Source organism: Periophthalmus magnuspinnatus, chromosome 22, assembly GCF_009829125.3.
Source record: "Periophthalmus magnuspinnatus isolate fPerMag1 chromosome 22, fPerMag1.2.pri, whole genome shotgun sequence".
In the NCBI taxonomy this organism is placed as follows: Eukaryota; Metazoa; Chordata; class Actinopteri; order Gobiiformes; family Gobiidae; genus Periophthalmus; species Periophthalmus magnuspinnatus.
Window position 1 is genome coordinate 17,133,371 of NC_047147.1, and position 26,461 is coordinate 17,159,831.

At 38.0% G+C, this 26,461-nt stretch overlaps 6 protein-coding genes across 11 annotated transcripts; 1 reads left to right on the forward strand and 5 right to left on the reverse strand.

The window, feature by feature from the left end:
- Positions 1-4: 4 nt before the first annotated feature.
- flvcr2a (FLVCR heme transporter 2a) lies at positions 5-9,671 on the reverse strand. 3 transcript variants are annotated; one of them, XM_055230976.1, is made up of 11 exons: positions 9,544-9,671; positions 7,546-8,215; positions 6,082-6,223; positions 5,085-5,225; positions 4,881-4,948; positions 4,273-4,376; positions 2,893-3,003; positions 2,648-2,753; positions 2,465-2,576; positions 2,223-2,281; positions 5-899 (listed from the first exon to the last, which is right to left on the reverse strand). In XM_055230976.1, exons 2-11 carry the CDS (start codon positions 8,161-8,163, stop codon positions 858-860), a joined length of 1,503 nt encoding a protein of 500 aa, XP_055086951.1. In that variant the 5' UTR covers positions 8,164-8,215; positions 9,544-9,671; the 3' UTR covers positions 5-857. The 3 variants fall into 3 exon arrangements, with proteins under 3 accessions (XP_055086951.1, XP_055086950.1, XP_033843943.1); XM_055230975.1 differs by lacking the exon at positions 5-899 and adding an exon at positions 1,163-1,234 and having other exon boundaries at positions 9,544-9,655; XM_033988052.2 differs by lacking the exon at positions 5-899 and having other exon boundaries at positions 2,154-2,281.
- Positions 9,672-11,533: 1,862 nt separating this feature from the next.
- On the reverse strand, positions 11,534-13,903 carry LOC117390396 (jun dimerization protein 2). The gene is made up of 4 exons (XM_033988123.2): positions 13,640-13,903; positions 12,604-12,821; positions 12,118-12,222; positions 11,534-12,045 (listed from the first exon to the last, which is right to left on the reverse strand). The coding sequence occupies exons 1-4, from the start codon at positions 13,884-13,886 to the stop codon at positions 11,860-11,862; spliced, it is 756 nt and encodes a 251-aa protein (XP_033844014.2). The 5' UTR covers positions 13,887-13,903; the 3' UTR covers positions 11,534-11,859.
- An 82-nt stretch (positions 13,904-13,985) lies between these two features.
- On the reverse strand, positions 13,986-16,663 carry fosaa (v-fos FBJ murine osteosarcoma viral oncogene homolog Aa). Its single transcript, XM_033988814.2, has 4 exons — positions 16,535-16,663; positions 15,740-15,952; positions 15,332-15,439; positions 13,986-15,241 (listed from the first exon to the last, which is right to left on the reverse strand). The coding sequence occupies exons 1-4, from the start codon at positions 16,661-16,663 to the stop codon at positions 14,573-14,575; spliced, it is 1,119 nt and encodes a 372-aa protein (XP_033844705.1). The 3' UTR covers positions 13,986-14,572.
- A 918-nt stretch (positions 16,664-17,581) lies between these two features.
- Positions 17,582-22,547, reverse strand: mlh3 (mutL homolog 3 (E. coli)). 3 transcript variants are annotated; one of them, XM_055230910.1, is made up of 12 exons: positions 19,985-22,529; positions 19,800-19,916; positions 19,650-19,726; positions 19,409-19,513; positions 19,251-19,335; positions 18,678-18,746; positions 18,485-18,593; positions 18,255-18,414; positions 18,149-18,172; positions 18,008-18,086; positions 17,783-17,934; positions 17,582-17,706 (listed from the first exon to the last, which is right to left on the reverse strand). In XM_055230910.1, the coding sequence occupies exons 1-12, from the start codon at positions 22,296-22,298 to the stop codon at positions 17,641-17,643; spliced, it is 3,357 nt and encodes a 1,118-aa protein (XP_055086885.1). In that variant the 5' UTR covers positions 22,299-22,529; the 3' UTR covers positions 17,582-17,640. The 3 variants fall into 3 exon arrangements, with proteins under 3 accessions (XP_055086885.1, XP_055086887.1, XP_055086886.1); XM_055230911.1 differs by lacking the exon at positions 19,800-19,916 and having other exon boundaries at positions 17,595-17,706; positions 19,985-22,547; XM_055230912.1 differs by lacking the exons at positions 19,251-19,335; positions 19,409-19,513; positions 19,650-19,726; positions 19,800-19,916.
- On the forward strand, positions 22,180-26,444 carry LOC129457324 (zinc finger C2HC domain-containing protein 1C-like). Of its 2 annotated transcripts, none has more exons than XM_055230914.1 (3): positions 22,180-22,282; positions 25,279-26,242; positions 26,323-26,444. In XM_055230914.1, the coding sequence occupies exons 2-3, from the start codon at positions 25,313-25,315 to the stop codon at positions 26,359-26,361; spliced, it is 969 nt and encodes a 322-aa protein (XP_055086889.1). In that variant the 5' UTR covers positions 22,180-22,282; positions 25,279-25,312; the 3' UTR covers positions 26,362-26,444. The 2 variants fall into 2 exon arrangements, with proteins under 2 accessions (XP_055086889.1, XP_055086888.1); XM_055230913.1 differs by lacking the exon at positions 22,180-22,282 and adding an exon at positions 22,588-22,651.
- On the reverse strand, positions 23,102-24,891 carry acyp1 (acylphosphatase 1, erythrocyte (common) type). Its single transcript, XM_033988817.2, has 3 exons — positions 24,794-24,891; positions 24,547-24,634; positions 23,102-23,420 (listed from the first exon to the last, which is right to left on the reverse strand). The coding sequence occupies exons 1-3, from the start codon at positions 24,868-24,870 to the stop codon at positions 23,205-23,207; spliced, it is 381 nt and encodes a 126-aa protein (XP_033844708.1). The 5' UTR covers positions 24,871-24,891; the 3' UTR covers positions 23,102-23,204.
- Positions 26,445-26,461: the final 17 nt, after the last annotated feature.

A 26,461-nucleotide genomic window follows, 5' to 3' on the forward strand; every position in this document is an offset into this window, starting at 1 on the left:
TTTTACTTAATCATTACATATTATAAAAAGTAGTCAACATCAAGTGCTGTTCCTACCAGCCCGACACAATCTGTGTTCTGTGTTACTACCACCACAATTGTGGTGGTAGTAACACAACAATATTGGCTTTCCTGGTTAATAACATTATGTAGAATAAAAGACAAAAAAGGCAAAGAAAAAATACATTTAAATAGCCATTGTTGGCAAATCACATCAATGACTAGACTAGACAATGCTCATTTCAATGGCACAGTCCATATTGTTGCAAATTAGTTCAAAATGTGACATAAATACCATAAAATTTTGCAAAACATTAAACAATTAATTGTAAAACAGTAAATGAATACAGACATACATCAACTGATGACATAAAAAGCCCTATATTTGTCATTTGTAAACACACAACAGACTTCATAGAAGAATAAAATAACAAGTGCATCCAGTTGCGCTATTCTAGGAGTTGATGGGCAATACTTTTATAACCCAATCTTAAAAACAGATACAAGCAAGTCACTTAAAAGTATATTCTGACAACAAATGTATAAGTCGATATACAGCATTGCCACTAATAGTGTATAATAAACCTGAGTGGATTCAACTGTCAGAACACCACTAACATTAAACATCACTGTAAACTGTCAGTAAATTATGTAAATAAAAGTATATCCTCTAAACCCACACTACAAATGCTCACAGTTAATGATATTATATTGCACAGACATAAAGAGTTGTTAAGCTTATAAGGCAGTTTGCAGATTGAACTACAGTGTGTTACAGTGTGCCACCAGCAGTGTGTCCAGCTTAGTTTGGAGTTGTGCTGCATTTTCTGCTGCTGTATTCAGTAACTTAAATAAATGTTATTTGTGCTCTTCAACCGTAGCTCCTTCAGAGTTCGGTGTCTAGTCAAAGGCAAGAAAAAATTTTCAATTAGTTTGTGAAGCATTTCAATAAAGTTTCATTCATCTTCATCCTGCACAAGGTTAGTGGGACTGGACCCTATCACAGTAGGCACAAGGCAAGTATAAATTCCAAAAACAAACTATGTGTTACCAATAACCAACTATGTGTTAATACCTCAATGCTTAAATCAATTGACCTCAACAATCTGTTCCTCTGTAAAATAATCAGATCAGTCTAAATGCTAAAAAATACACAAATTACCCTGAGTGCATATATTAGAGACGGCACCTCTTTATGGCCGCCAGGGGGCGCTGCAGGAAGTGCCACCATAATCCTGCAATGAAGAAGACACAGGGCCTGTAGGCTGCAGCAACAGCTTTCAAATCTCACATCTAAGGAATCTCAACCAGTTCATCCCACACTGCCACACCAGACCTATGCCACGAGCAACTCAACAGCCCTTAAGCAAGCCAAGGGTTCTTCTACCCAGTTAGAAAACAGCCAGCTCATCAGAAACCAAAACAAAACTTATTGGTAAATACATGGGTAGCCAGAATGTACTCTGACCAGTGTTAGGAAGTATGTATTCAGTATACATGTACTAACAATACATATTCAGAATACTAATTCTGAGTACCTGTATTCTGGTACAGTTACTTTTTCATTTGGTGGTATTCAGAATACAGTTACTTTTCAAAAATTTTACAATTTAGGCTTTAAATTGAAAAAGAAGCATGTGTAATTTTTCTTTCTCTAAACAGCGATAGGAAATGCATAGCAAACAATGAAGCAAACCTAAAGTTGTTGTCAATCCTATGCTGCGTCTTTACTCTATAATGTGCAACTCTGCATGAGTATTCTAAGTATTCAGAATACAATAATCTGAACCATGAATCAGAATGCATTACAAAATACATTTTAATGCAGGTATTCAGTATTCTGGTATTCTGTAACTAAAAACATTTTCAAAGTATTCTTCCGATCACTGCTCATGACCACCACAAGTATGAGTTGTTAATAAAGCTATTTTTGTTAATACTTGGCCTTTAGACAAACTTTCCAACATACCCATTAATTCAAATATATCCAAGAAAATAAGGTATTGAGTGGTGACAGATATTTGCACTTCCAAAAAACAATGAAAGTTTTGCAACTATGCCCAAAATCATTCAGGCATCTGTCCAAAGCCATACAATCCAGAGATTAGCAGAACATGCCTTTGACGCATTAAGAAAGTAGCAAGCAAAAAGAACAGTACCCCTGCCAACTTACACTCCCCTTATATAGAGGGAGTACAATAGAAGGTACATACTCACGCTCACCGTTTGCACTGGATTCTGAGTATTGGCTTTTAGTCTTCGCAGATCTTCTTTGATAAATGCTGCCATAGTAATAATAAAAAAGTTGTCATTAGTTCAGATTGTTTACTTAAGATGAGTAAACGTTTGTCAAATAACAGTGGTATCATGTTTGAGACTGGATCAAGACAAGTAGTAGAGGCTTTATAAATAGTCACTAGAGGGCAGTGCTATCCCAAAATAGTTTATAAAATCATAACATCTACCTGTTATTGCTGTTCCAATGAGTAAGAAGACAGCCAAGAATATGTTACCAGTAAAAGTGCCCCATTTATCAATAATCTTTCCTTGTGATATGGTGAAAATAATACCAAAGATCTGAAATAAAAAGAAAAATTGTAGCAAAACTATAAACAAAGCAACATTTTCAGCATGTTATTTTTACACACTTGAGCCGAACAGTTGAGCAGACCAGAAGAAGTTCCCTCTGACTCTGGAAATGTTAGTTCCACAGCAAACTCAAACCCCAGAGGCAAATAGCCAGTCATAAAAAATCTGTACACAGAGAGAAAATGTAAACGTTAATCTATGACTATTGAGATTGTGTTTAGTCTGTGATTAACTTCTTGAGTAATAGTGAATAATGACCTAGTGCTGTATTTGACAACAGAATCCGTTTGTAACGGTGACCCACCCTAAAAAACCAGCCGTCACAAACACCAACCAAAGATGACCTAAAGGTAAAGTCAAGGCAAAAACCAGAATCCCAGAGAGTGAGAGGATGTACACAGCCAAAGTGGTCTGTCTGAAAATAACAAACACACAAACATAAAGGTCATTAAAATACAATGAGCCTTACTCATCACTCAATCATGAATGTTTTCAGCAAAAAAGCCTAAGCAGGACAGAAGTGAAACAGGAGGAATGGTGTATTGATCCCATATGTGTCTGAAATACTTGAAAAATAAAACTTTTAAACTAAAATGGTAAATTATCATGCCTTCTATTTACAATAACCTTCTTAAACCTTGGTCAAAAACCAGTGTCAACAAATTGCTAGTCAGGTACTTCACAACTGTGAGCGTGAAACAGGCAGAGAACAATGCAGCCCCAAAACTAGACTAATAAGCACAAGTTACTTAATTTCAGGGTAGACTTGTTCTAATCTAGCTCTCCTTCCCTTAGGGCAATACAAATCTACATCCTCAGATCAATACTTTCAGAAATGAAAATGACTTAATGGCAAACACTCACCAATCACTCACTCACTCCACATTCATGACACTGTGGGTAAAGTGTCTTGCCTAAGGACATGATACCACTGCTGACCCACCGAGACACCACCGCTGACCCAATGTGACACCAGAGCTGACCCACTGTAACACAACTGCGACACCAACACTGACCCATTGTGACACCAGAGCTGACCCACTGAGGCACCAGAGCTGACCCTCCGAGACACCAGATATGACCCACTGTAACACCACTGCCGACTCCCTGTGACAACATATATGAATAACAATAGTACACTTCCTAAACTTAGTTACTAGACTTGTGGAATGGAGTAGCAAAAGCCCAAAGTAGAACTAGTAGTGAATCACTTGAAATATAAAGAGGGATCAGAAAGCTTATTTTTACTACAATCTCACAGCTTCAGAAGCATTCCCTCAGACACTCAAAAAACACTAACCTCAAAGCAGAGACTTGTGCCTAAAGCTATGAGCTACTAAAGTTGATGGCAAAATACAACTATAGTATAAACTAAGCATTTTCTCCTATCACGGGTCTTATGGTTAAGACACTGTAATGAGAATTTGCCTTTTCTTCCACACTCTTGCCAATACATAATGGTATTATTACTTGTTTGACTAGGTTGGAACAGTGTATGTTGATGAATGCATTTTTGCACACCAAACTGTAGCCATATGCCAATTCCCATTGATCTTTTAACATTCGCAAACATACTCATTCATACACTACACCTTTGCCCACGGACATGAGACCCAAAGCTGGAAATGAGTAAACTCTTAAAATGTAGCCATGCTCCCACCCTTTGAACTTAAAAAAGCCTTACCTGTAAGTCTTGGTCTTATCGAGCCACATGCCACATATGAGGGACCCAACCATACCAGCAATGACAATAGTCAAACCAATTCTCCCAGCATTTACCTCTTCACCCTGTTTTGTTTGGGTTTTTTAAAAAAAAAAAAAAAAAAAAAGGTTTAAGATACACAACAAAACAGCTGTCACAATCAAAAGGCGAGGAACAAAAAAGTGGAGCAGCATAGTAAATTGGAGCTAAATACTCAGATTTGAAACCTTCTTCCGCGCACTTGTGTACAATTTTTAAACCCCTGTTACTACAGGGATTTCTCCTTTACCAAGCATATTACCATACACTTGTTTAGAAACTGACTCACATTATCACATTTGGTTATTTTTCCTAAAATAACCCAAGACCATGAATGGAATCCAAGATGTGAAAACCCAAATACTGTTCTATTGAGCAATGTCTTTTTTCATGATTTGTTGTATACCATCATGTCAAACTCTTTGTCTCAATATTTACTTACACTTTAAGTTCAATATAAACAAATGTTTAAAATGTATTACTTGTCTAGCCTATTTTCAAACATATAATACACAAAATTCAAATGGGGCTATTGTTGCACTGTGACTTACAGGATATTGTTCAACAATTATCCGGTTCAGCAGTGTCGACAAGGAGTAATAACAGCCAACATTGAGCCCTGCAAAGGTTGAAAATGAAAGATTGTACTACATACATCTAAAGAAAAATAATTTAAGAAATTGTTTTTAAAAAGAAGTACCGGCATATAGAAGAATAGTTTTGAGTTGTGAGCGGAATATATTCATTAAACTCACCATAGCTGATCATCAGAAGCATGAAGGCTTTGTTTTTCAGCAGTCTTAAGATTGAAGCAGTGTAGGAATATTCATCAGGATGGATCCTTCTGGCCTGGGCTTGTGCCTGGCTTGGTGGTAGCTCAGGTTTGTCCTGGAAGACTGGAAATATACAGAAAAATTAAGCAGATAAATATATTATAAGACATATTTGTCACATACTGGTAAAACGTATGCTATTTAAATTTTGCATACAATTTGTTTAATCTAATAGTAAGATTAAAATGAAATATTTACAATAAGTTGATGAATAATAACTGGTAACGCATACAATGTAATAACAGTGAAATGTTTAATTTGTACATGATACCCCAATATTGCTTGTGTCATTTCCAAGCAAATCAGATGCAAAAACATTTCAATCTTGATTTTGATAGATAAGGAATAGACTTGATACTGAATAGTGATTCCTATAACACGATGATAATAAAACACTTTTTATTTAGACAACAGAATGTAATTTTCAACATTAAATCATAGTACTGTCTTTTATATCACCATGTGGTCTTATATCTGTGCAATCCCTCCCTTACTAGTTTATGTGTACTACTTGTTCTGATATAGTGCAAGATCATTCTAAAGCTGTTCAGGAACAGTTCATTTCTATCCTATGAATGTGATTTCTTTCAGTTTCGATACTTGCTCAAATGAGTATCTAGTTTTGGTTAATAATTAGTCCTATTATGGTTGTTGAAAGTATTGAAAATCAGATACTAATCCACGCTACGTACATTTTTTGTACATTAACAAAAAGGTTAATCTGGGGTATGAATAACAAAATCTTAAAAGTGACGCTAAATACTTTTTTTTCAAACCAGTTTTCAAATTTACCAGGTCAAGTATTATAGCATGATATTTTTGATTCATAGAAAAGTAGCTTTATCCCAAGAGTTTCACACTGGTGAGTGGTACATGAGTTTATCTGTAAGTCATCACATCTTGTGTCTACAAAACTCACCAAGGACAATAACGACAAAGAGGAAGGTGGCTATTCCTGCAGTGATGTAGAACATGCGTCGGATGTGATGTGCCAGCTCATCTTTGTCCTCCACATTTGGGACAAGTACTGGGGGGACCAAGAAGCCGATGGCAACGCCCAGCTGTGGGTAAGAGTCACAGTAACAATACAATATAGAGCCATGAACACATGCATAGTGATAAAAAATAAAACAAGTCATGTAAAGACGAACCACAAAAAAATTAATTACAGGTAAAAATACACAGTAAATAATACAAAAAACACACAAAATAACAGTGATACATTCACAGACAAGTTCAGTTGCTTTGCTTTATAGTGTGGTGTAAATGTGCCATGACCCTTTTCTTCACAAAGTCTCTAACTGAGGTCCTTATCTCTGGAGAGAAGTAAATTAACCCTTAACCACTTAAAGTTTTGGCCTATTTTCGCTAAACTAAAATAAGGCCCAATTCAAACTGAATGAGTGTCTGAACCCTTTGAAGTATAGACTGGGCTCTTAAACTCAGGATCTGCACGTGCCACTCTGTAACGGCCCTATGGAAACAAGGCTTTTGTGAAGCTGAGGCTCTGTAGTTTTGGCCTCTTCTCATACGGAAACAAGCAATGCTAGTGGAAACAAGCTATGCACAAAGGAATACCAGATTTCAAATTTGGCTGGATTTTTGGGGTAAATATAAACACTGGTATAGGCGTTGTCTGCAGGGAACGTCTGATAGACAGTAGATCGAGCATTTGTGGGGTCTCAACAGTTGGAAAGGTTTTTTTAGGAGATTCCTGCACACTGTCTTACTCTTGGTTCAGTTTACTATTCAATTCATTTCAATTCATTTTATTTTTGTAACGCCCAAAATCACAACAACAGTTGTCTCGAAGGTTGATGTTTTGGTTGATGGGGGAAACCGGAGTACCCGGAGGAAACCCATCCAGACACGGGGAGAAACATGCAAAACTCCACACAGAAAGGATTGGGGGACCCGGGGATCGAACCAAACCTTCTTGCTGTGAGGTATGAGTGTTGCCACTCAGCCACCGTGCTGCCTACACACAAAAACAAAACAACAGGAAACTATATATATAACAGGAAACTAATACTATAACGCGATGGTTTGGTCCCTCTGACTTTCCCCAGGATACGTGAAGTGTGAGACACTTCACGTATCCTGCACCACTCTGGGCAGATTTAATATGATATTTTTGTGAATTTTATGGTTATTTTTTTATTTTTGGGTTTGGAGTACAAACTGGTCCATATTCTTTCCAGAATGGTTGATTTGACTGAAATTGAAGAAAAAATTGCCTGAAAAAGTGCGTTACGGCTTTCTATTAATGTTTTACATGTTCATGAACTTCATAGTTCTTGCATACAGTGCATACTTAGTGATATTTATGGGTTGGTGAATTTAGATTATAACAATACATTACTGATAGGGCTGAAGCACAAACCTGGTTTCCCAGAACCCCAATGGAACAGGCAGTGGACACCTCCTGTTGCCCGAACCACAAAGATGCCAGCCTGGACGGTATGCCAAGGAGGTAAACTGTGGCCACTGAACATACAAACTGACCAAAGACAGTCATGGGAAACATGTGTGGGTCTGCTGTACCAGTTTTGATCCAAGCTCCAATGCAGTTAAAGGCTGAGCCCACTAGCACAATGTCCCTCAAGCCACGCTTGTCCAGCATCCATGTTACAGGCAGAATGAAGGGAATGTATGTGAGGAAGTAGATCATGGACAGCCAGTCTATGGCCAGAGAGTCAATGCTGTAGAAGTCCATGAAGATGTTGCTGATAATGCTGTACTGCAGCCACATGAAGGCGTTACACATGGAGTACAAAGAGAAGATCAGGAGCATAAGCCAGCGCTGCTTGTACAACTTAGTCTCCAAGAGTGGGAAGAGGTGATCCTCAGACTCCAGGCTGACACTGTCCTGTCTCGAGGGCAGCTGATGGTTGTGTTCTCCCAAAATGGCATTGGTTTCATTGTCCAGGTAGCAGTCACTGACCATGATCTGTCCGTGACTTTGAATCCAAGATTTGACCGGGTCATCCTGATCACTCATCTCCTCCCAGAGCAGCCACTTCCGTTTTGAGTCTGTCTGTGGAAAACAGGAGCTGGAGAGAAAGAGAAAAGCAATATCTTGTGCTCTTCTTAATGTCATGGAATTTGACGTTGTCAGTTCTAAACCACTTTTCCCTGCCCAATCTAAAATTCTCCCCCATACTCTAAAAACAACCTGGCCTATATTGGCATAACAAAATTAGACTTTGTTGCTCATTGTATTATCTTAAAGTTATAAAGGCAACTACACTGGTCAAAATTTCTGGTTAAAGATTAAATATAGGCAGTAAATGAGTTATACACCACAAATTGAATGATATTAAGTAAATCAAATAAAAATTATTTGTCCCTCCATAATTTTAATGAAATCTATGGGAAACACTGTAATCACTTAACAATCTGAACACTTGGTCATATTTCTTTCTTTTTGAACAACTCGCTGCTAACATTGAGTTGTAATCTTGGGCAGATGGCAGAAAACGATTTATGAGAAAAAGAAGTTTGCATTTTATAAGAAATCTCAAAGTCCACAAAGACACTGAAAAGTCATCAAAAAAGTAGCTTACGGCAACATTTTACCAAATGCTTGCTGAACACACATGTTGAACAAAACTGAGTATATGTAATGTATAGCCCTATAGATTGTATGAACTCAATCAACAATTCTCCCCTTCTATAATATTATAATGTAATATTTTAGTAAATATTATTACATAGATTGTTTTAGTGTGGCTTGTAGATCCATACATAGTACAAAACAGATGTACTATCTTTTTTTTTTTTTTTGTTTATTTCCCAAATAACCAACCCAAGTAGACTTTTTTTTTTTTTAAAAACAATGTTTATGTCTTGTATCGCATAGGCTCATGGGGTTCTACACATTAAATAGGGAAGTCTGTGTAATCCCTCAGTCGTCCAGGTCTGCCCCATAGTAAAAGCCAAAGTTAAATCTGGTTGTAAACAACGTTTTGTCCAGTTGAACGATTTAACTTTGGCTTTTAGTATTAAATGGAGAACTTTAACCAAGTTTACTTTGAGTCATAGAAAAAGTAACTTTTCTCTAAAAGAATGCGCTAACTGCCACTCCAGATATCCAAACTTTTTGGGAAAAAACTGAAGGATGAATGATTTTACTGGGCTTTGGAGTTCAACAGTGTCCTCCCACCACATCGATAAAGTTCCCATATATTTTTCCCAAAGAAATTAAAAGTTTGAAAGCTTTCTCAGGGCTAATCTATGTGTTACGAATGGCCACAAACGTGAAAATAAATTTAATGGGTGGTCAACCAACTTAACCAGCCAGTGTGTCAATCCCACTGTCCACTACATGCGAGCCCATTAATAGATATTAAAAAGTTTAAACTCTTAAAAAGTAACCTACCTTGTGCCGGGCAGCACCAAATCAAAGTGTATAAAGTTTATGAGCTTTGAGTGTTCCTTCAGTCACGGGAAAAAGCACATACAAAGCATATACACATATACAACACTACGTCACTTCCGCAGCAGAGAAGCCAACCAAAAACGAGTGCGCGCGTGTCCTCGCCAAGGAAAATTAGATTTTTTTTTAATTTTTTTTTTTATTTATTATTATTTTTTTTGCCTCTGAATGAAAATAAGATTTGCATTTTCAAATAAAAATGAAATGGATACATTAGGATATTTTAATTCAGGCAGGATAGGACTCATCTGGAAATGTCCCATGAAAATGTTACAAACTTTTGAAGATGTTTTAGCAACTGAAAAGAAGCAAAATACAAACTCAAATCCAAATCCAAAATAAGATTCACAAAAATTCGGAATCGGACGATCCCTTCACCAGCTGTGCAGCGCTTGTTATAATGAGAGTAGATCAGGCAGCAGAGACTGAAAGTACAGAGGGTCAGCTTCACTAATGAGGCTAGACATTTGTCTGTACTCTAAAGGGTTCAGACACAGATTCAGTTTGAATTACGGCTCATTCAGTCAGGCGTTTTAGTGGGAAAAGGCATTAAATAAATAGGCTCCTGTTTAGTTTTTCGTGCTAGCAAATTAAGTAAATAATTAAGTATTTAAAATGGTTTGTAATGTGTTTATCCAGTCACCTGTAAAAGATTATGAAATTCTACAACGAGTAGCCTGTAAATAGTGAATCACATACCAAGACCACAAATATCACAAAGGTGACTATTTTATTATTTATTTTATTACCTGTCAGAGACACCAATAGAGCAAGCGATGGACATCTTATCCGGGTCACACCACGCAGAAGCCAATTTAAAGGGTAATCCTAAATTCAACACCTGAAATATTGCAACAGCAGTTTGTCTAAGTATGGTGACCCAGAATAGGTTGGGTCTAGAACTGCCCACTTTGACCCAACACACTGTGAAATTTAAAGCATTGACCACGAGTAAACAAAAACGCTTCCTCCAAAGGCCAAGTGACTGGCATGAAACCCTGGAAAGCCAGTCTGTGGCAAAAAGGTTCACGCTGTAGAACCCTGTTAAGATGTTGCTGATGCTGCCATACTGTATCGATTGGTATTGGTTAGTCGCAGAGAAGGTGCTGAACAGGAAAAGTATCGCCCAGCGCTTTGGGAATACGCGCGTACCGGACACCATGCCATGGTCCACTTTAGTCACTTTTGAAACTTCCAGCGGTCTTTGTGATTTTGGAAAATTGCCTTTAGCACTCACGCTCAGGTCCTCTGTGTCTGCTGAACTCCCCTCCATCTTCAGGTGCCATCTGTCAGTATACCTATATTTGCTCCTAACAAGTGTTCGTGACTCATTCAAGAAGCGTATGCTCAGAGTTACCTCTACAATCCTCCTACACTATTAAAAAATAGGCCTACAATTTTGCCTATATGTGCCAACCCAAAGACACATTTGTAGACATTAATGTAAACTAGAAATGTAAATGTAAATGTAAAATTGAATGAGCATGAGGAGAGAGACTATCTATTCAAGAGCAATTCTTGCAGAAAATAAGAAACAAACCTGCAACGTAGACAATGTTGTATAGTTGCCCACTAGATGGGAGTGTTGTTTCAAGTTAGAGATAGAGCTAAGAAAAAGTAACACACAAATAAATAAATAAGCAAATAAATACATTTTTAAAAAAGGATTTCTTTATGAGATAAAAAGAGATACACAAAATATTTATTTGACGGCTTCCTGCTGGTGAGGGCATATAAAAAAGTATAAAAAACATAACAATATAAATTGTATAACAAAAACGAACAGTATATTTGTAAACATTTACATATATTTATATAGATATGTGCATATGTGACGCCTGCGCCAAACAACAGAAATGGTATGAGTGTAGTCACTAAATCTTCAGATCTTTGTGACTACATGAGTAAGTGTGCTTTTACAAATGTAATAACATTTCTTCCTTTTTTTTTTTTTTTTTTTAAACAAACAAGATGAAAGGTTAATACTCTCATGTGCAAGGTTCAAAAGAAGCCAAAGTTTCCTTGTATGGTATTTCTGCATCAATTAGTTGTCAAGGTAACATATTTTTAAAAGTACAGCCCAATTTGTTTCGTCTTTATGCGGCTCACCCACTCAATATCAAGGCAGATTACAGAAAGCTTAAACTTGTCCAGTCAGTCAGTATAAACTCTTTGGATCCATTTATAAGTGCTTGTGTAGTTCTTATATGGCCCGAAGCTAAGTGCTGGTGTTTGGCTCTTCCTTCCCTCTGTAAATGTTCACTTGGCCTCCAGCTGCTGCAGTATAGGATTCACCTCGCTCTCTGGAGTTTTCACACTGTCTGTCCTCACTATACATGTTGGACGGTGGCGGTTCAACATTAGAATCAGCTGCTGTCGTTCCAGTTTCAGCTCCTCAATCTGGGCTTTCAATTCTGAGTTTAGCATCTCTAGTCTCTCAGATTCCTGTGAGAAAGTAATGCAGATCAATAATAACTGACCTGATTCTAAAGAGAGAATATATAGTGTATTTCATACTTTTTGTAGATAATCTGTTCTTTCCTTCTTTTTGTTTCGACATCGAGCGGCTGCTACTTTGTTTTTTTCTCGTCGCCTTTTTCTTCGTTCTTCTTCCTCATCTCGCTGAAAAGAAATAATAATTTTTTTGTATAAAATATAGTAACGTAGCTGCGATCTGAAAAGCAGCAGTAACAATAGTCTACCTGTAGGCTATAAATGCAAGACTACATGAACACACATTTCATAAATGCTTCTAAAATGCCGAGATAAATATGATCAAAACTACAACATAGATATCTGCTGTAGCTTGTTTTGTTGCATTTTTACCATTTGCACTTACTGAATGCAAGTCTTTATTTTCCACAATAAGAAAGATAAATAATGAAAGATGGAACAATATTTTTGTGCCAATATATATCAATAAATTTTGTAATCATGACATTGACAGGTTTAAACACTTGAATAAATAATGTTTTGTAAATATAATGTTTGGTTCCTCCTTACTTCTGATTTGATGACTATGGGTCTCTTTCCAAGGCTGCCCAAGATGTGCATAGGAGAAAAAAAAGTCCCAAACTCCTGGAGGTCACCATACTTGAGCTTGTCTGTCAGTGTGGTGGCTGAGATCCCAGCCAGTGGGCCGAGGCTGGGCAGAGAGCCTGCTGTCACAGAAGGATCTGGGATTTGTCCTGGCATTGTGTCAGACTGAGGTGTGACCACAGCTAGGGTAAAGAAAGCAATGGGAAATATATTATAATAAAGCAACACTAAATCACATACAGTGTTTACAAAAAGTGTAAAGAAATTTTTGGACTTTACCTACCCCTACTGAACGACTACTTGCAGTTAGTAGGCCTATTAGTAAAGTAAACCATCAAAAATAAAATAGTTTAGTTTGTGCTCTGGAAATACATTTAGCAAATTAAACAAAGAAATCTGTCACATTCATTGAAAATGGCTGCGTAAATGCTTTAAGAGGTTTGACTTTACAAAAATATCATTATCACAGAGGCCTACTATAGTCTACATTATCAAACAAGACATTTGTGGCTCTCAGTTTAAGGGAAAGCCACGCGCAAAGGCCATTGGTCAACGAGAAAGCGGAAGTTTATCTTCAGTGCGGCATTCACCTTACGTAACTTTGTCATTTTGGAAGACAACTGCAGCCATAGTGTTGCAGCTTTTCATTGCTGGGGCCTTTGCTTTGCTAGTTATAACCATATTATCATAATAATGAAACACAAAAGTCACTGGCTAAAATGCGAGACTAAGAACGCTGTGTCCTCAAATTGTTTGCACACCGTGCATCCATACGAACATATAGACAAAAGAAATGCTCTTTTGGCTAAAGTAAGCTTACAGAAAAGCCAAACTAAGAACGCGAAAGTGTTGGGGGCAAAACGTCTCTAACAAAAATACGAGTGATCTTTCCTGCCTTGCCTTTTCGCAAACTATGCTCGTTATGACCAATGCGTGGCGTGACAAACTGTTCAGTGCAAAAATCCAGCGTTCGCCTCCTGAACACTTAAGTTTTACAAACCTGACTTTGATCCCAGGTGCAACAAATGTCCTTTCTTCTGGTCAGCTGAGGGTCGAGAGTAGATTTTAAAAAGTGGAAATCGTTGCATCAGCTCGATTTTTAAATGTGCTCCAAATCTGGGAGGATTTGGGAATGCGGAAATTAGGCTATGCCAGCCAAACGTAAGCAGGGATGTAAAAAGTGCATAGTGGGGGCAGAAGTGGGGAAGTTGCACCGCTCCTCCCATAAAGAAACACTGATGCTGCATACCCCTACGACACACTACGGCTCATGTGGCTGCAGCTACGACCTCTACGCGGCAGCGACCGTGAAGTGAGGAAGGAATAGTCAAATAAAAATGACCAAACACCATTGTCACCGTACATTTATTGTAGATATTCAGCAGCAACGATTAGCAATCAGTGCTGTTTTAAAAGTTAACAAATAAGTTAAATCCAAGGGTAAAAAAATAAATAATAAGGTACATCTTGATAGATATATAGTACTGTAAATAGCACTGGATGTTTTCATGGAAAACTTTTAACATTTTAACAATGAGGTCAAACCACAATCAATGACATTGAGGTATGCAGGTATTTATGGATGGGTGTAATAGAACATTTACAGCAATCTATACACTGTAGACACTATAAACACAAATACTGTAACATTAATGTCCACATTATATCCTAGATCTAGTAAAAGATCAAATATATATGAGCCTCAGAATTATTTGATATTCTCAGCATGCGTTTTAAAAATACATGTTCTTTCAGTCCTGTTCAGTGAATGCCATGCTTTGAGCTACATCACTCTTGTTGCTGTGTATTTGAAAAAAACATCATATGTTTGTCACACACAAGACATTTCATGAGTGTATTACAGCATATTGTAGTAAATACTATTTCCAATTCAAGAATCAGAGAGCTGAGAAAGGTCATTTTCCTTTGTCAATTATAAGGCTAGAAGAGTTGGAGAGTTGAGGATATCTACAGACTCGGTTTTGCCAGTGCCACCTTTATGGTTGTCTAGTTCATCTGTGAGTGAGTCCAGCTCAGGACAAGCAAACGTGAAGACAGACAGGTAGCTGCTGCAGGTGGGAGTGGAGGTCACCACAGGGGTACTCAGAGGCTCCAAATCATTAGAAACAGATTTATACAGGGTTTCCCAGTCCGACACCCCAAGAGAGCTGCTCAGATCTATGTCTGGCACCGACCGAGCTGTCTCCATTGGAGTTTTCTCCTCAAGACTGGGCAGCATATTGTCCAGAAGCCCCTCCTTAAGGTCCAAAGATGGTTCTAGATCGCATATGTTGATTTCTGCACTGGAGCACAGCAAAATATTTGAGTTCCCAGAGATGGCTGTGGACGGATCACTGGGTATGTCCATGTCCTGTAGTGAAGGAGCCTCCTGGACGCTATCCTCTGGAAGCCTGTCCTCACCTGCGCTGGACAGAAGCTCTGGAGATACTGTCGACTCCTGGAAAATAGATTCCATTTCCTCTGACATTTGGCACACTGGTTTATGTGTGGCAAGGATAAATTCAAGACGTTCTTTTTCTTTGAGGAGGATGGCTATTTCTGTGTCCAGCGCTGCTTTTTCCTCCTCCAGCTTGTCGGTCTCCTTTATATAAACAACATCCAGAATCATCCATATGGGAAACACACAGTAGGTGTAAACGACAACTGACTAAATGCATCACTGTTTACTTACAGCTTGCAGTGTGTCTGTCAGTTCCCGCCGTCTGTTGCGACACTTTGCTGCAGCCATTTTATTCCTCTCCCTCCGTATCCTCTTTTTCTCTTCCTCCTCTGGAGACAGCTACCATGTAAAAGAATCAATTTGTTTAATTTCAATTATATGCTTCATACTCTGTCAATCCACAATTTAAAGAATGGCAAAGGCATGTGTTGCTGCAATGCGTCTAAAAATAGACCATTGTTGCAGACTTGCTGTGACCTGAATACAAATTGCCTGCCTAAGAAAGGCATACAGCCAGCACACAGTACCAGAGAAGCATGCACAATGGCACTGTTGCACACAAGGAATTCAGACTGACATATGTAAATGTTCAATATTGACTGCTTTAGCCAATAGAAGGACTCTGCTCAGCTTCCCTACCTGCTCTCCTTTCCCCTTTCTGACAGCAGTCTTTCCTTTATTCCCGCCCGTTTTGGGTGTTGCCTTGTTCAAGCTTTGCGGTTCATTGGCTTGTTTGTTTCCCAGAGATGGAGAGGCAGATGCAATAATGGTAGGCTGCACCATCCACTGAAAGTCTGGGGTAGAAGAAATTGCAGTGACTGTAGGAACAAATGGAGCGTCTTGACCCACCTCCTAAAAGAAATGATATAACATCCACAATGACAAAAGGGATAAAAAAAAAAAAAAAAAAAAAAATCAGTACGACTATAAAATATTCAGTACATAGGCAATGTCTAAACACATTATTTAAACAATGAGGTAGTGTGGCAGAGGATTTCCTATGTAACCAATTACATTTTCTTGAAATATATCCAACCAGAAATAGCCCTCTCCAGATCAATATTTGACTTTATCATTGTCTCTGACGTCAACACTGACGCAGAGCTGCTGTGGAGTCTCCTGAATGGATTTATTTTTCTCAATGAACCGCTGCATCGACACGCTCACATTCGGTCCCAGGACGTCGGAGTCATAACAAAACCACACGCACTGCTGTTTTCGACCATTATCACTCGCAAGCTAAACATTTGCTTGAAAAAGTGCGTAAATAGTGCAAATCAATTTATAAAATAAATTAAACGAAAACAGTTGGCTATATGAAATCCTTTTCCATCCTGTAACCATCCCCCACACAAAGCATAAGCGTGCCCCAGTGGTTATAAGGGGACATGTAAGAAACGGTTTTATAGGCCAACATGTGCGTGAAGACAATACCTTTGCGTTGTTTTCAGATGAGGAGGCTGGAGAGCCCGCATCCTCCAACGTCTTCTGGCCCAGTGTCCCGGTAGGAGAGTCTGGCCGGCAGGTGGGAGACATAGCATTCATGTCAGACGGAGGCTTCATAGAACACAACGGAAGAGATGTAATCCTAATCAGTATCCAATGATGCTGTGGCTTTCCGCCGGGCAGAACGGCACGGGTTCTCCTCCAGGTATATACCTGGTAACTGGACGACTAGAATGCAAGCCCCTCCTTTTATGCTCTGCTACAATTTTATGAATGAACCAAGACTGTACCATCCAGTGAGGGAGGGGTGCACACATTCAACAATAGGCCTACAGCTCCAGATGAACAAAAATGTTTTTTTTTTTCCTCGACATGTTATAATATAGGCTACATAAAGACGATTGGTCAATAAATAGTATTTATTTCATCAAATTTTTATGAGTCACAAGATAAAATGGCACCTTACTTTTCATTCACAAAAATATTGTCCTCAGAAAATGTGATGTGAGAAACGTGAATCTATTTTTATCCTTCTCAATGGCATATTTATTAAACAATGGTAACTAGACAATACTGTATGCGTGCATTTTTATCTATAACATAAATCGGTCGACGACAAAGCCCCCGTGTGTCATTTCAAAAAAATAATATTTTCTTGCAAGGTCAAGGAACTGCGAGCTCTCGTCTTCAGTCTTCGGCTACGTCTCGATGAATACAAAACGTACTGTCATTTCACTTCGCAATAAGGATAGCGTAAGACCCGTCCAGTCCCAGGACAAAAGTAAAACATGTTGCATTGTTTACTTGGACAGTGATATGAAGATGCTGAACGTGTGGGGGCGGACACGTGGAATTAGCCGGAAAACATCCTTGGCTCCCACATCCATACCATTGTCAAAAAGACAGGACTCAGAAAAGACAGGAATATTTCCATGAATTATTGTGTCTATAGACTACTTCTCTCATTTTACTTTACTTAATAAAATGTCAACCATAACTAGAGCTTATGCCCTGGCTCCAAATTAATGTTGGAACCCATTATTTGCTCTTTTTGGCTTTCATTGAATGAAAAAAATTAAATTATATCGACTTATCTATTTCCATAGCAGCCAAGCTTTGTACATCCGTCTGAGCTTTGGTAGATTGGGTTTTGTTAATTCCTGTAGGAAAAAATATGAATTATGTCATTTGCAAACATTTCTGTCTGTCAGCATTTTACAATATGATATTGTATACATTTGCCTCCTTGTCTATGTGACGGAGGTCCACCAGCGGTGCAATAGAAGGACGCCCGTGGGCACACTGGAAAGGCAGCTGGCAAGCTGACAAAGACGCTACCAGGCTGCAGCACTCATCTTTATTCAAGACATCATTAAATTTAATTGCACCTGATAAGTAATAAAATGATGCATGTAAAGAATGTACTCAAAAGAAATATTCAGAAGCTAAGGAGTAGCATACCATGACACGCAAAAGATGCCAGCACTTTCTGCACAGTGAGGGGCAAAGTTGCTCTCAGTCTACCTGCTGAACGAAGCAGCTGGAAAAAAGGTAAATCACAGGTAAAGCAATATAATACAAATACATGCACTTTATGATTACCTCAATTTGCTCTCGAAGATACTCCTGGCAAATACAAAAGTAAGTGAGTTACAGTAAGCATTAATCTGAAGCATTTCAGAAAAATCAAAACTCTCCCCAACTGTACCTCTATTAAAAGTTTTATTACAGAAGGTCTGCCCCGTCTTCGTTCATTTATATCCTTTTCTGTAAAGCACAGTGGTACCTTTCCTATGAAAATCCTGGACTCTTCTGTCTGTGAGAATGTTATTTCCAGTCCCAAATTATGTATATGTGCTTGACAAGACCTTGGGAAAGATGGGTCATAAGAATGGTAGCACTATGTTTAGGTTGTGTAAATGATGTTTTGCATCTCACCTAAGAATTCTTTGCTCTTCTAGGGCTAAGCTGACTTCCAGTGGAGGCGAAATAATGGATGAGGACAACCTTTTTTCCCCTGGAATATCTGAGCCGTCTTCATAGGCATCTATGGTTTTAAGTAAATTTGTCACTTCAGTTTACAGTTATTCATATTTTTAATCAAGATATAATAACTATATTCATTTCTTACCAGCTATAAGATTTTCAAGTCGGACACGTTCATGTGCAGCATGTTGATCCATGAGCACCAAAAGGTTTGCTGATTTTAAAGGGAACATTTATAAGATTCTAAGCATGTTATAATGGTGTTGCCTCATCATTAGCTTACTCAGAGTTATTTTGTTGATTCTTACATGTTTGGGTGATCCTGTATTATCCTGCATTTGAGGCTTGAGTGCATAGACTATTTCTGTTTTCATCTACTCCCTATTGCTGCCCACTTCTATGTACTTTCAATTATTCAAACATGATTCCAGACATCATAGATCAATTTTTCAACAATAAAAACAGGTAAATGAAAATGTTACTGTGCCATGCCACTTTGAAAGGGCAGAGCCTCTCAGTTCTTCAGTTTTTAGCAGAAGTCATAGGACCTGTTTCTGTTAATAAGTCGCCATATATGAATATTGCAATTCACAATCATAATATAATAATGATCTATGTTTGTACTAAATACCCAAAGAAAAGCATTATATGTCTCATAAAAAGTAAATATAAAGGTATAAATACTAGTTAGTTAGGTAATGCAAGGCAATAATCTCACCATCTGATTCACTTGTACTATTAGCCAGGTCTTCTGTAGTATTAATTAGACATGCAAGAAACTTCTTATCCACTTGATTAATTACCTAAAACAAAACAAAACCAGCATGGTAATGAATACATTTAAGGCAAATAATGTTCAAAAATATTGCACCTAACCTTCATTGTGGGTATCATAGCTTTTGAGAATCGATATGGAAATAAAATGTTGTGGACTTTTACAGTCAGTCCATCTGCATGGCCACACGATATGTCTACGCAAACCTGTCAGTACAAACAGAGCTCACAGTCAATATATTATAGAACTTTTTAACTATATTATAGTTAATAAGTACTCAATAAAGTATGTTATGTTCTTCTAAGTACTAAAAAGTGAAGTACTCTTTCATATTCAGCTTACCTTTGGTGGTCTGACAAACACTGGATTATTCCATTTTGAGTACATTGAATAAAGAGAATTGCTGTTCTCATCATCACCTTTAGAAAATAATAAATAAACGTATTATTATTTGAATCTGTACAGGCTGTCTTTTCTTGGATATGTGTCTACCTGTCACTGAGATACCTCTGTCATCAAGCCCTGACCAACAAACTCTTTCTGAACTGGACTTAGGCAAAAACGGTAGCACTAGATCCATTTGAAAGGGATAGCATATGTATTCCATCCCTACATCCAAAAGTACTGTGAAATAATAGCCTCGGTTTACTCTGTCTCTTGCAATAGGTATTACTCACCTGCTTCAGACAAGACACTGATGGCCATATTGGTTACATCTGAGGTACAGCGCATTTCTGGTTGTTCTGTTGAGGGTTCTTCATATCTGCTGAGCCCGGTGACTTTGTTCACATACACCGTCTTTCCCACGGATGAATCATAGTGAGGTACCCAGTCATCTGATGTGGTCTTCTGTGTCTCTTTGGTTTGATCTGGACTGGCTATGTGAGGTGATCCTGGTTCAGTAGTGACCTTGGCATTGCAATAATTGTCTTTATTCTGAATGCAATCACCAGAGATGCTATTATCGACTAGTGAAGTGGTCTCAGTGGTTGGAAACTGTATGATACAAGGGTCTTCTTTGTTTTGTCTTAACTGGCACAGCTTGGATGCTATGGAAATCTTCTCTTTGTTCACACAAGTAGCAGGTTTTAATTTAGTAAAAGCTGTGAGAGTTGGCGGACTGTGGATGGTGCGCCCACGCTCTTTAGTATTTGTAAAATCAAAACTTAGTTGATTTTTTTCATACTTTGAATTATTGTTAATAAAACCTTCAAATTTAGAGCCTTCAGAAATTTCAGGATTTTTATCATAAATTCTTCGAAATTGGTCAAGAGACTGAGAGATATTTGATGAACAAACTATTTTCCTAATTTTAACAGGGGCAGGTCCCTGAAAAACATCTTCCCAAGTTCTTTTCTGACTAGTTCCTAGTGTTATTTTGCATTCAGTTCCAAATGATGTTTCTACCTGTTGAAATCCACTATTTGTATAATGTTTTTCAATTCGAAGGCTTTCATGAAGAAAGGGATCTGACAAAGTGACTTTCCTTGTATTTATGAAACTGTCTTGAGATGCCGTAAACACAGCATCATTTGTTAGTACATGTTTTGAAGTCTGTAATGCAGATCTCATAGTTTCTTTTGAAAGCAGAACAGTTGCAATTCTGCATCTTTCATCAGATGTGCTCAGTTCTTTTCCACTAATAGATTGTACATTTGAATTTCTCTCTCCAAATTGCTCTGAATTTTGTTTTAAATCTTCATTGTTTGTAGATAAATTCTTGTCATCATCTTTGCAGTCCATCTCATTACCGTGTTTGTTAGTGTTGCTTCGATAAACGCATTCAGATGACAGTACCATTTCAATGCCGGTATCCATTTTAGAGAAATTACTAGAAACATCTGTGTTGGAATTTGTATTGGTTTGGTTTGTACCATTAATATCTATCTTTGGAGAATCGCTTTCCAGGTCATCTTGGGAGAGCTCAGCTTCCAGATCCTCCCTTTTAAAGAAATCTTTTATACTCTCTTCAATGCAGTGCAAAATTCCATCCCAGTCTTTGAATTCAATTAGAGTTTTGATAGGCTCCAAACAGATGTCATATTCAGAGTAAGGGCATTTAATATTAACAATAAATACTCCATAAAGGTCTTGGCTACGTTTGAGCTTTGGACTCCTGGTCATAATGTGGCTTTCCGGGCTGTCAGTTTTCTGACTCAAGCAGCTCAGTCTACGTAAGAGACCATTGAGAAGCTTGTGTATTCGTGTCCTCAGCAGTAGTCTCTCATTGACATAAAGAAACTGTAGGCTGTTATTATAATGCCCTTCTTTACCGATGTAGCCTGTGACTTCAAACTGGCCACTGGTGTAGTTTAATTCTCCCAGTTTCTGCGCACGAGCAAGACTGTGGATCTGCACAAACCTGTAATAAGTGTTTCTGGCTTTGGGAAGCTGCACCATCATGGCTCCTGTGCAGTCATTCTTCAGACTGAAAGAAACAGATGGGTGCATAAGAGAGATAGCTTCAACTCTTTGCCTGATCCTCTCATTTTCCAGCACAGCATCCATCCTCTTCCTGCGCACTGGCATGTTGTGGAAATAGTTACAAACTGTGACAGTAGTTCCTGCTGAAGGCCTGTTCGTCTCTGCTTCAAACACATCCAAGCCCGTGCCTTCTCTGAAGATCTTAATGAGCGTTTTCGTAGAGTCTTTAGTCCTGGATGAAATTTCAACAAGTGTGGCGAAGGAAATTATGCTTGCAAGAGCCTCACCTCTGAAGCCATAAAACCTGAGATCCTCCAGGTCCTCCAGGGAGTTGCATTTACTTGTGTAGTACCTGTTTCCAACGCAGCCAATATCTTCAGCGCTCATTCCTCTTCCATTGTCGATAACTTGGATTTTGAAGGCGTCCATGTCCACCCTCACGCCTACACAAAAAGCTCCTGCGTCTATGCTGTTGACTAGAAGCTCCTCGACACATTGCTGTAATGAGGGAAGAGCGACACCAGAGCGAAGTTTCCCTTGTACCTCTTTGGGTAAGCATTTAATCATAGTTTGTTTGGTTTCTCCTTAATGCATTACTCGCACTCAACTCTCAGTAAGTTAGCAAACCGTCAGACAAGCGGGTGACACTTGATTAATCTAGTACGGTTAGCAGCAACGTGGAGCAGCTGGGTCCAGAACGTCGTCGAGAATTTTATAGCAAAAGAAATGTAAAATATATAGAAAAACAACATCAACTTAGCTGGTCCCTTTGTTTACAGTCAACAAAGCGCGTAATGATGGCCAGGAAGTTCGTGCTAGCCAAAATCACACAGTGCTGCCGTCGTGTGGTGCCGTTGTGAAAGACCAACGAGACGACGCAGCAAGTTTTTTCACGATGAGCCTCACAGCGCCACCTACTGGTAAAATGAAGTATCGTAGAATTAGATATTGAATTATAAATTCATATGACATTTAATTATTCCGATTCAAACATTTTAACATAATGCTCACCTATATCTATATGTAACATTAAAATAAAAATAAAACCAGTACATTTATGAAATTGATTGTCACAGATAAGAATAAGTGAGAAATTTACAATTAGCGGATCATCAAACAGAAATACTTCAGCTTCAGGTGCAACGACAAGATGGAACCTGTTGTGGTTATGTGTGAGCATATTTTGTTCAATCTATAAAATGCCCGTTAAGACATGTTTGAAGTAGATGTTTGTTATCATTAATGTTATAATTTAGCCAGTAAAAGGATGCACACTAAATAATTTTTTCACCACACAGATTTATTTGCACCATCTCCCAACAAACTTACACTTGAAACCAAATCAGTTCATACAGTCATTATTTTTCCAGTAAATTCCTAGAGTGATAATGAGTAATTAAAATTCATAAGTTAATAAATAAAACTACTTAGGGTCAAAGTAGTTGAAATACATATTTGATGTAGATTTTTAGATTACTTTGTAATGTTAAATGAGGAGTAAGTCAAGCATTCAATAGTTTTTTCATTTTTAAATTCTGCCTTTGTTATATGTGACTTGGGGCTCCCAGTAGATCTGAGCCATTCTTGCATTTCTTTCACTTTGCTTTTTGGGCCTTGCAGCTGTCCCTTAACAGTTCCAGCACTTGTATTTTGAACCCAGCCTACAAGACCAAGCTTTCGTCCCTCTGCCTGAAAAATAAGACACATGCATTAGGTTCAGTTTCGGACATAATATAAAAAGATAACTGTAGAAACCATATTTATAATACAAAGGAATACAATTATAAATAAGCATATTCTAATGGTAAAATATATTGGTGGCTCAGATTATAGAATATGTTGATGTCACAGACGCAGAGGAACAGGGCCAGGAGGATTAATGTTTATCATTTTCTATTGCCGAGTTTCAGATGACATTGACATATTTTATATGGCAAAAATATTTAATAAAGATTAGGGGCAGCTAAAATGAATATTGTTAAAATGCTGATTTTAGTTGTAATGCAAGTTCTATGGTGTGGCCATTAATTTAATGTCCCTGTATTACCCACATTTTTAATCTATGTTATAATGTTGTATCCCCATTTAAAACATACCTGTAGTTGTGCTTTGTTTAACACACAAATCCTGCATATTTATGCTGTGTTCTTCTTTCAAACTGAAAACCTTCGGTTCCACCTTGTGATGTCATTCAGTGGTAATAGAGGAAGCGCTCCCCTGTGTTTTTAAGCTCTATACACCTTCACACACACATTTGTGTTCTGTGCTTGGTGCACCAGAAGATACTGAGACATTCTGTGGCATCTGAACAAAAGTCACATTTTAAAAGGCAACAACTTAAGGTTATTGTAGAGTATTGTAGAGCAAAGCAGTTCACTTGAGGCTAAAAATAGCTGTTAACTTTAAAATGACCACTTAATGACATCACAAGGTGGAACAGAGCATTTTGAACTTTGGAGATGTAGGCAGCCTAATAAGGATTACTCAAACACGTGTGGATGAAATAAAAACACAACTCCAGATATGTTTTTGATGAGTTAACCACATTGTAACATAGCTCAAAGCTCACAGGCGTCAATTTCGCATAATATGGCACTTTAAATTATCAGATTCAACTATTTTAATTTATCTTTTAGATATTTGATAAGAATAACTTTCAATCGAACGGAAAAACTGGCTCTTGTCCCCCACAATACGACAACACAAATCTGCACATCACTCTCCATCTCTAAAATAACAGGTCGTTCCTATTTAGAAATTAGCTAGCATTCCAACTAAATTAACTGCTCCTGATCTGTTATCACATGAAACTCACTTGTGTGTATTTACGAAAAAATACACCTTGCACCTTGCCAAATATTTCATAGTCCACTGAAATAAGTTCTTCATCTGACATAGTAGATCTAAAAAAAAAAAAAAGAACAAAAACATCAAAAAACCGACCCTGGCTAGCTACAGGACAGTCTGTCTAAGGAAGAGATCAAACGCTAGACCTTAGATGCATTCAGTTAAGTTCATTACATTTTGTTAGATTTAACATATAAATACGTGGAATGGTTTACCTGGATAAAGTTGCGAAGATGTATAATAACAGCAATATAAACAGACTATCGCTGCGTTTTTGAAGCATACGGGACATCTGGCACACACCGGAAGTTATGTTTTGTGGACCAATCAGAGACGGGAGATGATGGTTTCTAGGCAACAACACGAAACATAGACGCTTTTATGTTTAATGTTTTAAAATGATGTTTTTTAAACTATATATTCAGCCTTTAACACCGGTGAGTAATAAATGCTATTGCGTTTATTGTTTGAGCTATACTTTTAAGTTTATACTTTTATACACTAGCGGTCAGGGCACTTTTACCACGCTAAAATAAGCAAGTTAGTTGCCCAGCCACATAGGTCCATTGAACATCGAGTGTTATTCTATCTATGTATAAGAATTGACGGTTGGGTAGTTTACAATTTATCGTCTAGGTATGAAGTTAAATGTCACTCCTAATAAGTCAATATGAATAATTTGTTGTGTTCCATGTTATAGGGGATTGTTTAACTTTAAAGGAAAACCTGACACCATGAACTCACGAGCCAAATTTCCTCAAGAAAGCAGTGGTACAATAAAAAGCCATTTTACACCCAAACACAGCGAACTGAATGTCAAAGGAAGGGATATGGAAGAGAAACCATTTCCAACCAAGCCTGTTTGTCCCAAAAAAAAATCTACCCCACATGGCCCTAATTTAGAAAAGAAATCTGAAGATGCTCCCAACAGTACATCACTAGGCAAAGACACACTACTTGAAGAACTACAGATGCCCAAAGTAATTCAAGAAAAACAGCTGATGGTACAGAAGAAATTGTGGAAACTTGAAGATGCATTCCGAGCGAAGATTCAGCTTGATCATGTTGGTGTTAATGTTTATAGAGGCAACCAGACTGTGGAGAAGAAACATTACAAGAGACGACAAGAAAATGTAAACACTGATACTAAAACTAAGCAGAGGACAGAAGTGAGAAGTAATGAAATGCTGACTGAAAGACACAATCCCAAACAATACAAGCTCAGGCAAGACACAATAACAAAGAAAACTGAACGGTCGGACGAGATGTCTGCAGGGGAAACATTGACGATGAGGAAGGAAGAAAGCAGTGCAACATATGCGAAGAGTGAACAACCACATAGTCAACAGAAATCTAGCTGTAGGTTAGCTATAGGAGACAGAGATATGGCAGGAAAAACATTGCATGAGGAACTTATTCTGCCACAGGATTCTTCTAGTCCACCCCAGGAGCTTGAACTTGAGAGCACAGATAAAAATATCCAACTTTTTCCATGCAGCATCTGCAAACGAAATTTCATGCAAGATAGACTGGAGAAGCATATGCAGATCTGTGAAAAGGTGAAAAAGGCCAAGCACCCGGTCTTCGACTCATTACTGCATAGGACCAAGGGATCAGCTATGGAGGAGTTCTTGAAAACACACACCAGGAGCAGAACCCCTGAGGTAAGATGTCTTGAACCCCATTAAGCAATCTGTTCACAGACAACAAGCCACTAATGAATATTGCCCTGTTTGTACTGTAGGTGCTACGAAAAAAGAAGCAGCAAAAGAAGCAGAAGTAAAACTTAGAAGTGAAGCAGTCAACTTTTCTGCAAATCTGCTGTAATATAAATCAATATGTCTTTAGTAATAGGCTGAAAGCAAGTAAGAGACATACTATCT

What these genes read in the sequence shown, in the direction of transcription:
- flvcr2a (XM_033988052.2), bottom strand. Translation starts at nt 8,163, where the DNA reads ATGAGTGATCAGGATGACCCGGTCAAATCTTGGATTCAAAGTCACGGA. An exon ending in CTTTGTCGTTATTGTCCTTG is followed by an intron (nt 5,226 to 6,081) that starts GTGAGTTTTGTA and finishes GTATATTTCCAG; the next exon opens with TCTTCCAGGACAAACCTGAG. An exon ending in GTGACGGCTGGTTTTTTAGG is followed by an intron (nt 2,754 to 2,892) that starts GTGGGTCACCGT and finishes CTCTGTGTACAG; the next exon opens with ATTTTTTATGACTGGCTATT.
- LOC117390396 (XM_033988123.2), bottom strand. Translation starts at nt 13,886, where the DNA reads ATGCAGCATCAGTGTTTCTTTATGGGAGGAGCGGTGCAACTTCCCCAC. An exon ending in CCATAGTCATCAAATCAGAA is followed by an intron (nt 12,223 to 12,603) that starts GTAAGGAGGAAC and finishes ATTTCTTTTCAG; the next exon opens with CGAGATGAGGAAGAAGAACG. An exon ending in GAACAGATTATCTACAAAAA is followed by an intron (nt 12,046 to 12,117) that starts GTATGAAATACA and finishes ACTTTCTCACAG; the next exon opens with GAATCTGAGAGACTAGAGAT.
- fosaa (XM_033988814.2), bottom strand. Translation starts at nt 16,663, where the DNA reads ATGAAGCCTCCGTCTGACATGAATGCTATGTCTCCCACCTGCCGGCCA. An exon ending in CATCTGAAAACAACGCAAAG is followed by an intron (nt 15,953 to 16,534) that starts GTATTGTCTTCA and finishes CATTTCTTTTAG; the next exon opens with GAGGTGGGTCAAGACGCTCC. An exon ending in GAAAGGGGAAAGGAGAGCAG is followed by an intron (nt 15,440 to 15,739) that starts GTAGGGAAGCTG and finishes TTTACATGGTAG; the next exon opens with CTGTCTCCAGAGGAGGAAGA.
- mlh3 (XM_055230910.1), bottom strand. Translation starts at nt 22,298, where the DNA reads ATGATTAAATGCTTACCCAAAGAGGTACAAGGGAAACTTCGCTCTGGT. An exon ending in CAGAGGTATCTCAGTGACAG is followed by an intron (nt 19,727 to 19,799) that starts GTAGACACATAT and finishes TATTTTCTAAAG; the next exon opens with GTGATGATGAGAACAGCAAT. An exon ending in TAGTACAAGTGAATCAGATG is followed by an intron (nt 18,747 to 19,250) that starts GTGAGATTATTG and finishes CTTTAAAATCAG; the next exon opens with CAAACCTTTTGGTGCTCATG.
- acyp1 (XM_033988817.2), bottom strand. Translation starts at nt 24,870, where the DNA reads ATGTCCCGTATGCTTCAAAAACGCAGCGATAGTCTGTTTATATTGCTG. An exon ending in ATCTTCGCAACTTTATCCAG is followed by an intron (nt 24,635 to 24,793) that starts GTAAACCATTCC and finishes TTTTTTTTTTAG; the next exon opens with ATCTACTATGTCAGATGAAG. An exon ending in TTTTTCGTAAATACACACAA is followed by an intron (nt 23,421 to 24,546) that starts GTGAGTTTCATG and finishes CTTATTTTTCAG; the next exon opens with GCAGAGGGACGAAAGCTTGG.
- LOC129457324 (XM_055230914.1), top strand. Translation starts at nt 25,313, where the DNA reads ATGAACTCACGAGCCAAATTTCCTCAAGAAAGCAGTGGTACAATAAAA. An exon ending in CCAGGAGCAGAACCCCTGAG is followed by an intron (nt 26,243 to 26,322) that starts GTAAGATGTCTT and finishes TTTGTACTGTAG; the next exon opens with GTGCTACGAAAAAAGAAGCA.